This window comes from Triplophysa rosa, linkage group LG8, assembly GCF_024868665.1.
Source record: "Triplophysa rosa linkage group LG8, Trosa_1v2, whole genome shotgun sequence".
Taxonomy (NCBI): Eukaryota; Metazoa; Chordata; class Actinopteri; order Cypriniformes; family Nemacheilidae; genus Triplophysa; species Triplophysa rosa.
This window is the reverse complement of record NC_079897.1, coordinates 1,458,441-1,472,400: the sequence shown is the minus strand read 5'-3', so window position 1 is coordinate 1,472,400 and position 13,960 is coordinate 1,458,441. Positions and strand designations below refer to the sequence as shown.

Here is a 13,960-nt window from a genome sequence, read left to right as displayed (position 1 = left end):
TTATTATTGTAAGGTTAGGTGTAGGTGTTGGCGTTAGCTTATGTAATTTATTGTAATTATATGGCGAGATTTTGCACCACTTCCGGCCGTAGCTGTATCCCTTCTAACAGCAATTTACGGTCGCGTTCATAACACGTCACATCCGGTCAGGGGAAGAAGACGTCATCATACACACCAGGCTGTGAGTTGGAGCTTGATGATTTAAAGATCTGCGAATGTACGGTTTGATTTCGATTTGTTTGAATAAAAGCCTCCTTTAATGATTATAATAGTTCCACGATCATTTAAGATCGGGGCGCGAGCACTTGTGTACGGTCACGTGTAATAGAAATAATGCTGTCATTCAGATATTAATTTAAATATGTCATTATAGAAGACAGCCGTGTGCTATTTGTAATCTGTCAAAAGGAGCTAGATACAGCATACAGAGTAGCCCAAAAGAAAAAAAATGTGATAACGTTATACTTTATTATTTACCACAGCAAATTAGAGTAAATTGTAGTTACTACTATAAGATATACTGCTACCACTACTAAAATATACTACTGTGTACTTTATAGTTACTACTACACTGTGTGAGTGTATTTTAGTCATTGCTACACTTTTTATTTAACTACAGTGTATTGATAAACTGTAGTAAGGTATATCCTAGCATTTACTAGTAAGGTGGGTTAAAAAACACTTTGGGGTGGTTAACCAGACAGGGTTTTGATCAAAAACAACTTACACAGACATATGTTAAAATATATCAATTTGATTGTTTTGTCTCAAGATGCAAACCAGTAATGTTTTTTATAAAGTATGTTTTTAAAGACAACTTATATATCCTAATTTAACTAAGGCCTAGTCCTGGTTTAAACTAATCCCTGTCCGGGAAACCGCCCCTATAGTATCTAGGAGGTTTACTGCAATACATAACACTATTTTTCATACGGGAGGTGATCCACTTATACTGTGAAAAAAAATACAGATGTTGTAATCATTACACATAGTGACAGTAATTCTTTTCATTTGAACAGAAACAACACTCATGTCGTGGATTCGAGAGACAGAATTAAGTCTCATAGAAAGACTTACTGCAAACATCCTGAAGGTGAGGTTCATAGTATCACAGTAGCTCTGAACAATGAAACCGAACTGAAATATTCGTTTTCTACCGTGATGACTTCTGGTAACTCTCTATTTAAGGCAGGACCCATGCCCAGACATGTGGCTTTTATCATGGATGGGAATCGACGTTATGCCCAAAAGAGGCATGTGGAGAGACAGGAAGGCCACACTCAAGGCTTTGACAAACTTGCGGAGGTAAAGGCTAAGCCATTTATCGTCTCCTGACCACGAATCTTACAAACTTTGTACACAATTTGACACCACATTGGTGGTATGTGTTGTTGACGCTTACAGACACTGCGCTGGTGTCTGAACCTGGGGATCCATGAAGTCACTGTGTATGCGTTCAGCATTGAGAACTTCAAGCGATCCAAAGAAGAGGTGGATGGCCTGATAGAGCTGGCCAGGCAGAAATTCAGCCGCCTGCTGATGGAACAGTAAGTTGATTCTGAATGTTCATCTGTTATTTATAAAAAATATGGTTGGATATTAGTGGTCGCTTTGGATAAACGAATGTCGCCTCACAAAACAAACCCAATATCAACATCTTGATTGATTATGGAGAGCGAGGAACTGCTTAATTTTACTGCTCTATTGTATCATACACCTGCTATAATAACAAAAAGCTATATTTCAACAGTCCGCATTTTAGTTTGTCTGTTGAATAAGCCGAGAAAAGGAAAAACATGCAGATGAGCATAATTAACCACAGCAATATAGAGGGCCGTGTAGATAGTAGGTGTACTTGCTAACTGTTATTAGTAGTCAGTCATACTTTATAACACAGCCCCATGACTTCATAATGCCAAAGTCCAAATTGTGTATTATAAAGGCAACAGATGTGTAAATGTGTTGTTATTTTCAGTGAGAATCTTGAGAAGCATGGTGTGTGTGTCCGGGTGCTGGGCGATCTGACTCTTCTTCCTCTAGACCTGCAGCAGCTCATTGCCAACGCCGTGGTGTCCACCAAAGCCCACAACAAGTAACGTCTGCATGCTAGTGTTTTCTTTTATATTTAGAATGATTTTTATGATATTGTGCTTTTAGCTATATTGTGCCAGGTGTATCCAAAACATTCTCCTCTTGTTGCATGTGCATAGTTGTATACTGTGTTTTTTGCTTTTCAGAATGTTTTTTTATTTCAAACAAACAGCACTGTTTTGCTATTCATGTCAGTTGGACACTGTATATTTATCGCTTCTCTTTGACAGCGTGACGATTTAGTTGGATACATGTAGTTTTAATTGAACTTTTATTTGTTCAGGCTCATGCATTCTCAACTGCTGGTCTCTGCAGGTGTTTTCTCAATGTATGTTTTGCATACACCTCAAGACATGAAATCGCAAACGCAGTCAAGGAAATGGCCTGGGGAGTCGAGCAGGGTTTCATAAAATCCAGGTAAATGTCAAATTTATACAGATTTGTGCCTATATATGCTTTTGACATAATTACAAAATTGAAGACATACTTTACCCAAACATTTAAAAGAAATGTATAAGGACACTCAAATGTGTGACCCTATTTTACGATGATGTTTCCTTTCTGTTACCTGTACATTTATTTATTGTTTGTTTGTGTCTGTGATTTGTCAGTGATGTGTCTGAGGTGCTGCTCAGTCAGTGTCTGTACAGCAGTAACTCTCCAAACCCTGATCTGCTCATCCGTACATCTGGAGAAGTGCGCTTAAGTGACTTCCTGCTGTGGCAGGTAGTGAATATGCTTATTTTCATTCCTTAAAGGAACATTCCAGGTTTAATAAAAGTTCAGCTCTTTACTAGAACTGAAACACCAGTTTGAATTACGCAACGTAAAAGTCTTGCGCGTCTTTTAAACAGCTCAATTTGCGCAGATACAAAGTCACGCGGGTCTACACTGTACAGCACAAGCAGAGCCGATAAAAACTCAAGCACACGCATCTTCTCTATACATACGCAGCTATAAAGTCTTGTCTTCTCTATACATACGCAGCTGCACAGTTATGAAGTCTTGTCTTCTCTATACATACGCAGCTATAAAGTCTTGTCTTCTCTATACATACGCAGCTATAAAGTCTTGTCTTCTCTATACATACGCAGCTGCACAGTTATGAAGTCTTGTCTTCTCTATACATACGCAGCTATAAAGTCTTGTCTTCTCTATACATACGCAGCTNCAGCTGCGTATGTATAGCGAAGACGAGTCTGACTTTATAGCTGCGCCGCTGCGATGATAGAGAAGAGACTGACCTTTGATAGCTGTTCAGCTGATAGTATGGAGGAGACCTAGTTCTGACATTACAGCTGCTCCAGCTGGTATGAATAGGAAAGGAGTCTGACTTTATAGCTGCGCAAGCTGCATAGAATGAAGACGAATCTGCCTTTATAGCTGGCCGCGTGCTGCTACGAATAGAGAAGAGAGTCTGACTTATAGTGACAGCTGCACGCTGCATAGTTTAGGAAGACGAGTCTGACTTTATAGCTGGGCCGCTGCGTCGATAGAGAAGACTGAGTCTGACTATTATAGCTGCGACAGCTGCTTTAGAAAGACGAGTCTGACTTTATAGCTGGGCCGCTGCGTACGATAGAGAAGATGAGTCTGACTTTATAGCTGCGCACTGTTGTAGGAAGACGAGTCTGACTTTATAGCTGCGCATGCGAATAGAGAAGACGGTCTGACTTATAGCTGCGCCATGCTTTAGTAGCGAAGACGAGTCTGACTTTATAGCTGCCGCTGTATGTATAGAGAAGACGAGTCTGACTTATAGCTGCACAGTGTATGTATAGACGAAGACGAGTCTGACTTTATAGCTGCGCGCTGCGATGAATAGAGAAGAGAGCTGACTTTATAGCTGCAGCTGTTACGTTTAGAAGACGAGTCTGACTTATAGCTGCCGCTGCGTACGTATAGGAAGACGAGTCTGACTTTATAGCTGCCAGCGATGACGTTAGAGAAGACAGTCTGACTTTATAGCTGCCACTGTATTGTATAGAGAAGACGAGTCTGACTTTATAGCTGCGCTAGCCTGTTAGAGAAGACGTGTCTGACTTTATAGCTGCGCATGTTAATGAGAAGACGAGTCTGACTTTATAGCTGCGACATGTACATATAGAGAAGACGAGTCTGACTTTATAGCTGGGCGCTGCTACATAGAGAAGACGAGTCTGACTTATAGCTGCACAGCTGCGTACGTATAGAGAAGACGAGTCTGACTTTATAGCTGGCGCTGCGTACGATAGAGAAGACGAGTCTGACATTATAGCTGCACAGCTGCGTATGTATAGCGAAGACGAGTCTGACTTTATAGCTGCGCCACTGCGCAGATAGAGAAGACGAGGTCTGACATTATAGCTGCCCAGCTGCTTACGTATAGCGAAGACGAGTCTGACTTTATAGCTGCCCAGCTGCGTATGTATAGAGAAGACGAGTCTGACTTTATAGCTGCGCATGCTTAGAGAAGACGAGTCTGACTTTATAGCTGCGCATGTTTAGAGAAGACGAGTCTGACTTTATAGCTGCGCATGCTTAGAGAAGACGAGTCTGACTTTATAGCTGCGCATGTTTAGAGAAGACGAGTCTGACTTTGATAGCTGCGCAGCTGCATATGTTTAGAGAAGACAGTCTGACTTTATAGCTGCCAGCTGCGTACGATAGAGAAGACGAGTCTGACTTTATAGCTGCACAGCTGCATACGAATTGAGAAGACGAATCTGACTTTATAGCTGGGCCGCTGTGTACGAATAGAGAAGAGAGTCTGACATTATAGCTGCACAGCTGCGTACATATAGGAAGACGAGTCTGACTTTATAGCTGGGCCGCTGCGTACGAATAGAGAAGAGAGTCTGACATTATAGCTGCACAGCTGCGTACGTATAGCAAAGACGAGTCTGACTTTATAGCTGGCCGCTGGTACGAATAGAGAAGATGAGTCTGACATTATAGCTGCACAGCTGCGTATGTATAGCGAAGACGAGTCTGACTTTATAGCTGCGCCACTGCGCACGATAGAGAAGACGGGTCTGACTTTATAGCTGCCCAGCTGCTTACGTATAGAGAAGACGAGTCTGACTTTATAGCTGCCCATGCTTAGAGAAGACGAGTCTGACTTTATAGCTGCGCATGTTTAGAGAAGACGAGTCTGACTTTATAGCTGCGCATGCTTAGAGAAGACGAGTCTGACTTTATAGCTGCGCATGTTTAGAGAAGACGAGTCTGACTTTATAGCTGCGCATGTTCAGAGAAGACGAGTCTGACTCTATAGCTGCGCATGTTTAGAGAAGACGAGTCTGACTTTATAGCTGCGCATGTTTACGAGAAGACGAGTCTGACTTTGATAGCTGCGCTAGCTGCATATGTTTAGAGAAGACCAGTCTGACTTTATAGCTGCGCCAGCTGCGTACGAATAGAGAAGACGAGTCTGACTTTATAGCTGCACAGCTGCATACGAATTGAGAAGACGAATCTGACTTTATAGCTGGGCCGCTGTGTACGAATAGAGAAGATGAGTCTGACTATTATAGCTGCACAGCTGCGTACATGATAGCGAAGACGAGTCTGACTTTATAGCTGGGCCGCTGCGTACGAATAGAGAAGATGAGTCTGACATTATAGCTGCACAGCTGCGTACGTATAGCAAAGACGAGTCTGACTTTATAGCTGCCGCTGCGTAGAATAGAGAAGAGAGTCTGACATTATAGCTGCACAGCTGCGTATGTATAGGAAGACGAGTCTGACTTTATAGCTGCGCATGGAGATAGAGAAGACGGGTCTGACATTATAGCTGCCAGCTGCTTAGTATAGGAAGACGAGTCTGACTTTATAGCTGCGATGTTTAGAGAAGACAAGTCTGACTTTATAGCTGCAGCTGCGTATGTTTAGAGAAGAGAGTCTGACTTTATAGCTGCGCAGCTGCGTATGTATAGAGAAGACGAGACTGACTTTATAGCTGTACAGCTGTGTACGTTTGGAGAAGACGAGTCTGACATTACAGCTGCACAGCTGCGTACGTATAGCGAATACGAGTCTGACTTTATAGCTGCCAGCTGCGTACGTATAGCGAAGACGAGTCTGACTTTATAGCTGCGCCGCTGCGTACGAATAGAGAAGACGAGTCTGACTTTATAGCTGCACAGCTGCGTACGTTTGGAGAAGACGAGTCTGACGTTTATAGCTGATCAGCTGTGTAGTATAGAGGCGACGACAGCTCTGACTTTATACCCTGTAGCTGGCACAGCTGTGTATGCTATGAGAGACAGCGCGTCTGACTCTTTAAGCTGCGCGCTGGATGTTAGAGAAGAGGAGTCTGACTTTATAGCTGCGTATGTATAGGAAGAGAGTCTGACTTTATAGCTGCGCGCTGCGTGTAGAGAAGACGAGTCTGACTTTATAGCTGTACGCTGTGTAGTGAGAAGACGAGTCTGACTTAAGCTGCACAGCTGCGTAGTATAGGAAACGAGTCTGACTTTATAGCTGCCAGCTGCGTAGTATAGGAAGACGAGTCTGACTTTGTAGCTGCCGCTGTATATAGAGAAGAAGTCTGACTTATAGCTGCGAGCTGGTATGATGAGAAGACGAGTCTGACTTTATAGCTGCGCGCTGCATAGATGAGAAGACGAGATCTGACTTTATAGCTGCGCTGTGTAGTAGAGAAGAGAGTCTGACTTATAGCTGCCAGCTGCGTACTATAGGAAGACGAGTCTGACTTTATAGCTGCGCTGTAGTAGAGAAGAGAGTCTGACTTATAGCTGCGCAGTGCTAGTAGCAAAGACGAGTCTGACTTTATAGCTGCCGCTGACTAGTAAGAAAGACAGGCTGACATTATAGCTGCACACTGGTACGAAGGAAGACGAGTCTGACTTTATAGCTGCGATGACTTAGAGAAGACGAGTTCTGACTTTATAGCTGTCGCTGTATGAATAGGAGAGAGTCTGACTTATAGCTGCGCATGCAAAGGAAACGAGTCTGACTTTATAGCTGGCGCATGCTTAGAGAAGACGAGTCTGACTTATAGCTGCGCATGTTTAGAGAAGACGAGTCTGACTTTATAGCTGGCGCTGTACATAGAGAAGACGAGTCTGACTTATAGCTGCCAGCTGCGTATGTATAGAGAAGACGAGTCTGACTTTATAGCTGCGCTCATGTTGAGAAGAGCGAGTGGTCTGACTTATAGCTGCCGCTGTTCTAGAAAGGAAGACGAGGCTGACTTTATAGCTGCACAGCTGTGTACGTTAGAAGACGAGTCTGACTATTAAGCTGCGACCTGTAGTATAGAAGACGAGTCTGACTTTATAGCTGCGCAGCTCATAGGAGAAGAACAGTCTGACTTTATAGCTGCGCATGCTTTAGAGAAGACGAGTCTGACTTTATAGCTGCGCATGTTTAGAGAAGACGAGTCTGACTTTATAGCTGGGCGCTGTGTAGATAGAGAAGACGAGTCTGACTTTATAGCTGCCACTGTACTTAGAGAAGACGAGTCTGACTTTATAGCTGGGCCGCTGTCATAGAGAAGACGAGTCTGACTTTATAGCTGCGCAGTGCGTATTAGAGAAGACGAGTCTGACTTTATAGCTGCGCATGTTCATAGAGAAGACGAGTCTGACTTATAGCTGCACAGTGCGTATGTATAGAGAAGACGAGTCTGACTTTATAGCTGCGCATGCATAGAGAAGAGCGTCTGACTTTATAGCTGCGTCAGTGAGAGAGAGATGAGTCTGACTTTATAGCTGCGCAGCTGCGATGTAGAGAAGATGAGTCTGACTTTATAAGCTGTCAGCTGCAGCTGCATAGTATGGAGAAGCCAGTCTGACTTAGCTGCCAGCTGGTATGATAGAGAAGATGAGTCTGACTTTATAGCTGCGCAGCTCATGAAGAGAAGACGATCTGACTTTATAGCTGTCGCTGTGTGTATAGAGAAGATGAGTCTGACACTTATAGCTGCACAGCTGCACAGCTGTATAGTTGGCGAAGACGAGTCTGACTTTATAGCTGGGCCGCTGCGTAGAATAGAGAAGAGAGTCTGACATTATAGCTGCACACTGGTAGTATAGCAAAGACGAGTCTGACTTTATAGCTGCCGCTGCGTACGAATAGAGAAGACGAGTCTGACATTATAGCTGCACAGCTGCGTATGTATAGAGAAGACGAGTCTGACTTTATAGCTGCGCATGCGAGATAGAGAAGACGGTCTGACATTATAGCTGCCAGCTGCTTAGTATAGGAAGACGAGTCTGACTTTATAGCTGCACAGCTGCGTATGTATAGAGAAGACGAGTCTGACTTTATAGCTGCGCATGTGCTTAGAGAAGACGAGTCTGACTTTATAGCTGCGCATGTTAGAGAAGACGAGTCTGACTTATAGCTGCGCATGTAGTTAGGAAGACGAGTCTGACTTTATAGCTGCGCAGTGGTATATAGAGAAGACGAGTCTGACTTTATAGCTGCGGCCATATGTAGCGAGAAGACGAGTCTGACTTTATAGCTGCGCTTGCATGTTGAGAAGACGAGTCTGACTTTATAGCTGCGCTGTTAGTGAGAAGACGAGTCTGACTTTATAGCTGCGCAGTGTAGAAGAAGACGAGTCTGACTTTATAGCTGCGCAGCTGTATATAGAGAAGACGAGTCTGACTTTATAGCTGCGCATGTTTAGAGAAGACGAGTCTGACTTTATAGCTGCCAGTGTGTTTAGAGAAGACGAGTCTGACTTTATAGCTGCACAGCTGCGTATGTATAGAGAAGACGAGTCTGACTTTATAGCTGCGCAGCTGCGATGATAGAGAAGACGAGACTGACTTTATAGCTGTACAGCTGTGTACGTTTGGAGAAGACGAGTCTGACATTACAGCTGCACAGCTGCGTACGTATAGCGAATACGAGTCTGACTTTATAGCTGCCCAGCTGCGTACGTATAGCGAAGACGAGTCTGACTTTATAGCTGCGCCGCTGCGTACGAATAGAGAAGACGAGTCTGACTTTATAGCTGCACTAGTCTGGTACGTTATGGGAAAGACGAGTCTGACTTTATAGCTGCGCCGTGCGCATGATAGAGAAGACGAGACTGACTTTATAGCTGTACAGCTGTGTACGTTTGAGAAGACGAGTCTGACATTAAGCTGCACAGCTGCGTACGTATAGCGAATACGAGTCTGACTTTATAGCTGCCAGCTGCTAGTATAGAGAAGACGAGTCTGACTTTATAGCTGCGCATGCTTAGAGAAGACGAGTCTGACTTTATAGCTGCGCATGTTTAGAGAAGACGAGTCTGACTTTATAGCTGCGCAGCTGCTATTTAGAGAAGACGAGTCTGACTTTATAGCTGCATGTTGTAGAGAAGACGAGTCTGACTTTATAGCTGCCAGTATGAGAGAAGACAATCTGACTTATAGCTGCGCTGTTATAGAGAAGACGAGTCTGACTTATAGCTGCCACTGCGTTTAGAGAAGACGAGTCTGACTTTATAGCTGGCGCTGCTAGTAGAGAAGACGAGTCTGACTTTATAGCTGCACGCTGCGTATGTATAGAGAAGACGAGTCTGACTTTATAGCTGGCGCTGCACGATAGAGAAGACGAGTCTGACTTTATAGCTGCACAGCTGCGTATGTATAGCGAAGACGAGTCTGACTTTATAGCTGCGCCACTGCGAGATAGAAGAAGACGAGTCTGACTTTATAGCTGCCAGTGTTACGAGAGAAGACGAGTCTGACTTTATAGCTGCGCGTATTAGAGAAGACGAGCTGACTTTATAGCTGTACAGCTGTGTACGTTTGGAGAAGACGAGTCTGACATTACAGCTGCACAGCTGCGTACGTATAGCGAATACGAGTCTGACTTTATAGCTGCCCAGCTGCGTACGTATAGCGAAGACGAGTCTGACTTTATAGCTGCGCCGCTGCGTACGAATAGAGAAGACGAGTCTGACTTTATAGCTGCACAGCTGCTGTACGTTTGAGAAGACAGACGTCAGTGCTACGATCTTATATAGCTGCCATGATACGATTGAGAAGACGAATCGACTTTATAGCTGCGCTTTAGTGAAAGACGAGTCTGACATTATAGCTGCACAGCTGCGTAGTATAGGAAGACGAGTCTGACTTTATAGCTGGGCCGCTGTACATAGAGAAGATGAGTCTGACTTATAGCTGCGACAGCTGATATATAGCAAAGACGCACGTCTGACTTTATAGCTGCGGCGCTGCGCGTATGTATAGAGAAAAGAGAGCTGATTATAGCTGCGCAAGTGCATAGAAAGCAAGACCTGATTATACTGTGCAGACTGCCGCATGTATTAGAGGAAGTGGCTCATGACATTATAACTGCTGCCCAGCTGCTTTTATATAGAGAAGACGAACGACTTCATAATACTGGCAGCTGCGTATCGATAGAGAAGACTAGTGACATTATACTGCTGCAAGCTGCGGATACGTATAGAAAGACAATCATGACTTATATACTGGAGCACTTTTAGCTGCGTACGATTATAGAGAAGATGAGTCACTTTACTGCACGCTGCGTATGTATAGCGAAGACGAGTCTGACTTTATTGGCACAATTATTATTTACACTGGCACCTTTCCCCTTTTGCCTGGTTTGCCACTGTATTAAGAAAGTGTGTGCCAATGGGTACGGCACACTTTGTAAACAGAGTGGAGGGTTGTTGTGCAATAACTGTGGTTTTGTTTTTTTTCAAAGATTGATTTGTTTCTGCATGTTTGTGTGAGTGTGATGGCTTATGGTACTAACACAATAGGGTACTTCACTTCGCTGTAACTTCACCCTGCAAACAAACAAGCAAAAATCATTGGGTGTCATGTCCATGCATTGCATATGTATCATTTTTATAGTTTTGAAGCTGTATTTTTTAATAGTGCATTGCCCTCTATTACTTGGAAATGTGAATATTCATTAAATAAATTGGCATAATTTCAAAATAAAAGGCTTACATTACTTGATTACATTACGATCGCACTGCCGCACAGTGTAGTTTGCCACTGTTTTTAAAGACAAATTTATGAATTCAGTCATGATGGTATTAGGGGTGTAACAATACATCGATATGGATCGATGCAACGATTACATTTCCAACGATACGATAAATCGATATGAGGTACCTATATTTTGACACTCCACGTCCTCATTCATCATGTAACATCCGTCCTCTGTGTTTGGGGGATATATGATTATAGGAATACATAGCATACTTACCTTTCCTTGCCATTATCAGAGAGACATCTCATGAGTTGAGTGTCCCACTTTCATCACATCCATTATCCTGGGTGAAAGATGCCTTTTGGTGAGGTGCTGCTGATAATGCCCTTTGTATGGTTCCCATCAATGCGACACATCGTCAGTTGTGCACCTCAGCCTCATTGGGTGTTTCGGCCCTTTATCACAAGACACCCTTAGTCAAGGGAGGCCCACCGCAGGTTGATCAGACCTGGGTGTGTGTCGCATTGTCACAAGATCATCTGACAGCCCATGCTGTGTCCATCCGCATAAACCACAGCCATTGGCTTCTTCTTTCTGCACCACTGGCCATTTCTTAAATATATACATATCTGTGTATGTCTTTATAAATACAAAATTAAATTTATATGCACATTACACAGACATATATTATGTAAACACAAACTTTTATTCTGGATTAGGTTAATCGTTGCACATCACTAATTGCATCACTGGTGGAGAAAATCGATATTGTATCGTATCGAATCAAGATGAACTGTTCGATTTACACCTCATTAGTATGATGATTTATATTCGGGTTAAATTGAGGTATTGCTGACTGTAGACTCAGTACTATTGAAAATACATGGAATTAATTTAAACCTTTTCTGATATGCTTGTTATCCTCCTTCTGTATACGTTTTGAGCAAAAATCATTAATTTCAGTTTTGCACAAGCATTGCATGCAAAGTGTTTGTTTTGACAGTAAGAACATTTAAAACTCTCTTCGCTGTGGAAATGATTTTGTGATTCAGTTTGCTTAAAATGAAATGGCTGATTCATATTTCATAACCCTCATCTTATTTCTGTGGAAATAAACCTTTACAGGAGAACAGTGAGGATGTTAAGTCTGGGTTCATTTTGATCTGCTCCTAGCACAGAGTAGGAAACAGACCTGAGTTTCTGTTGTTGTTGGACTGTTGACGTGACTCACGGCGGTTCTGATGAGTAAAGATAGATGGTGATGCCTGCTGATGGTAATTTTGCTATGATGGATCACAATAATCCTCATGGTGATAATGATGTTGGTATGTTTAGAGATCCTTTGGGAGAAGAATGGAGTAATTACTGTCACAGTCTCTCTCTCTCTCTCTCCTCCCATCTTGATGCTGGTGGTGATTTATCAACTGGTTGTTATGGCGATGGGAAGGATGGTATTGAGTGTGCCAATAATCAAATGGGTGCAGCTGATGGGTATAGACTGGGGAAAATAGGCAGATGTCACTTTCAGCAGGAATAACAACCGATCGTAAATCAGAAACATTGGGTCAAGCTGTAGGCTGTTTATAATAACATCCTAATGCGGAGAATAGAGGTGAAATACAGTTCCTTCTGATTGAGTGCGTTAGGTCTAGGGATGGGCGATATGGCCCTAAAACTCTATCACAATATTTTCTGGTATTTGTGGCGCTGACGATACAAATGACGATATAACTTCAACACCATCCACCACCGCTGTTTTTTGCTACAGTGATAGTAGCTGCATGTAGTCTAGAGCCTCAGAAACACGAACATTAATCAAAAAGTAAAACGTACCCCAAATCAAACAGGCTCCTAAAATATACCTACAGTATTTTTTGTAAATATAAAATATAATAGTGACATTCGACTTCAAAAGGTTGTAGGAACGAAATAATTAAATTAACTAAAACTCCATAGACACATCATGTCATACCTAAACTGTATATAGCCTATTGTTGGGTGGAAACGATCACATCACGCTGTCAATCACTCTCCTGAACTGCATGAACCTTCTCTTCTCACAGAAACATATCTGTAGGACTCACGCAAAAGTAACAGAAATAGAACAGAAAATGCGGATAAAAGAAATATAATTAAATAATCTACGCTGTCATACGCTCATGAACGTATTTAAAATAACGTAATACAAACTCGCATTTGTACTGGATGTAAACAGGCAGCAGTGCGGTGCACGCTGTGTCGCTATGAAAGCACATGTGGGGGCGCGAGCTGTGCACTGGACGCTCCGTTCATGCATCCTGTATATAACAGGCAAGAAATCATATTTAACAATGTTTGCAATGCGCATAACTTCTAACAAATGTTTAAATAAAGACTTTAACCTAAACTTAATGTTGTTGACCATCAACAATTACTACAAATTAAATAAAACGAAAGTGAAACTAAACATTAACTCGGAAGCATATACAGTGCCATCCTTCACGAGAGTTAGAGCTCCTCTTTTAGTGCAAACTCTTTCTCAGTGCTATAGGCCTGTGAGCTGTGAATGGGTCTCACAAAGAAATACGTCATCAACTAGGATTTATCGTTTATATCGCGGGAAGAGTAATTCCTATCGTGTGGAGAATTTCTACCGATATATCGCAAATGATATTATATCGCCCATCCCTAATTAGGTCTATTTCATTTTAAATCTTGTGTAAGAACCCAAAGCATGTTAAACTCACATCAACTCAAATCCGCTGTTGATGAGCGAGATTTCCACTTCTTTCATGAGCTGATTAAGACGTAGACAGATTAGTGCATACACTACTGCGGCTGTTTGTTTGTTTGGTTGTATTTGGATATGTTATCAAGATATTGCTTTCCTGTTTTCTATACTTGACCTGCTAAATTTTATGCATCATTTGTTTGGTAGCTCTCTCTCTCTCTCTCTCTCTCTCTCTCTCTCTCT

The 13,960-nt window shown here is 42.6% G+C and overlaps 1 protein-coding gene across 2 annotated transcripts in view; it reads left to right on the top strand.

The window, feature by feature from the left end:
* Positions 1-122: 122 nt before the first annotated feature.
* The window catches only part of dhdds (dehydrodolichyl diphosphate synthase), a 23,528-nt gene continuing 9,690 nt past the window's right edge, over positions 123-13,960 (top strand). The window contains exons 1-7 of one of the 2 annotated variants that reach the window (XM_057339109.1): positions 123-217; positions 1,020-1,093; positions 1,189-1,305; positions 1,405-1,547; positions 1,976-2,092; positions 2,407-2,508; positions 2,703-2,817. In XM_057339109.1, coding sequence (XP_057195092.1) covers positions 1,031-1,093; positions 1,189-1,305; positions 1,405-1,547; positions 1,976-2,092; positions 2,407-2,508; positions 2,703-2,817 — 657 coding nt within the window. In that variant the 5' untranslated portion in view covers positions 123-217; positions 1,020-1,030. The remainder of the gene's footprint in view (positions 218-1,019; positions 1,094-1,188; positions 1,306-1,404; positions 1,548-1,975; positions 2,093-2,406; positions 2,509-2,702; positions 2,818-13,960) is intronic. The other variant, XM_057339110.1, reaches the window with a different exon arrangement.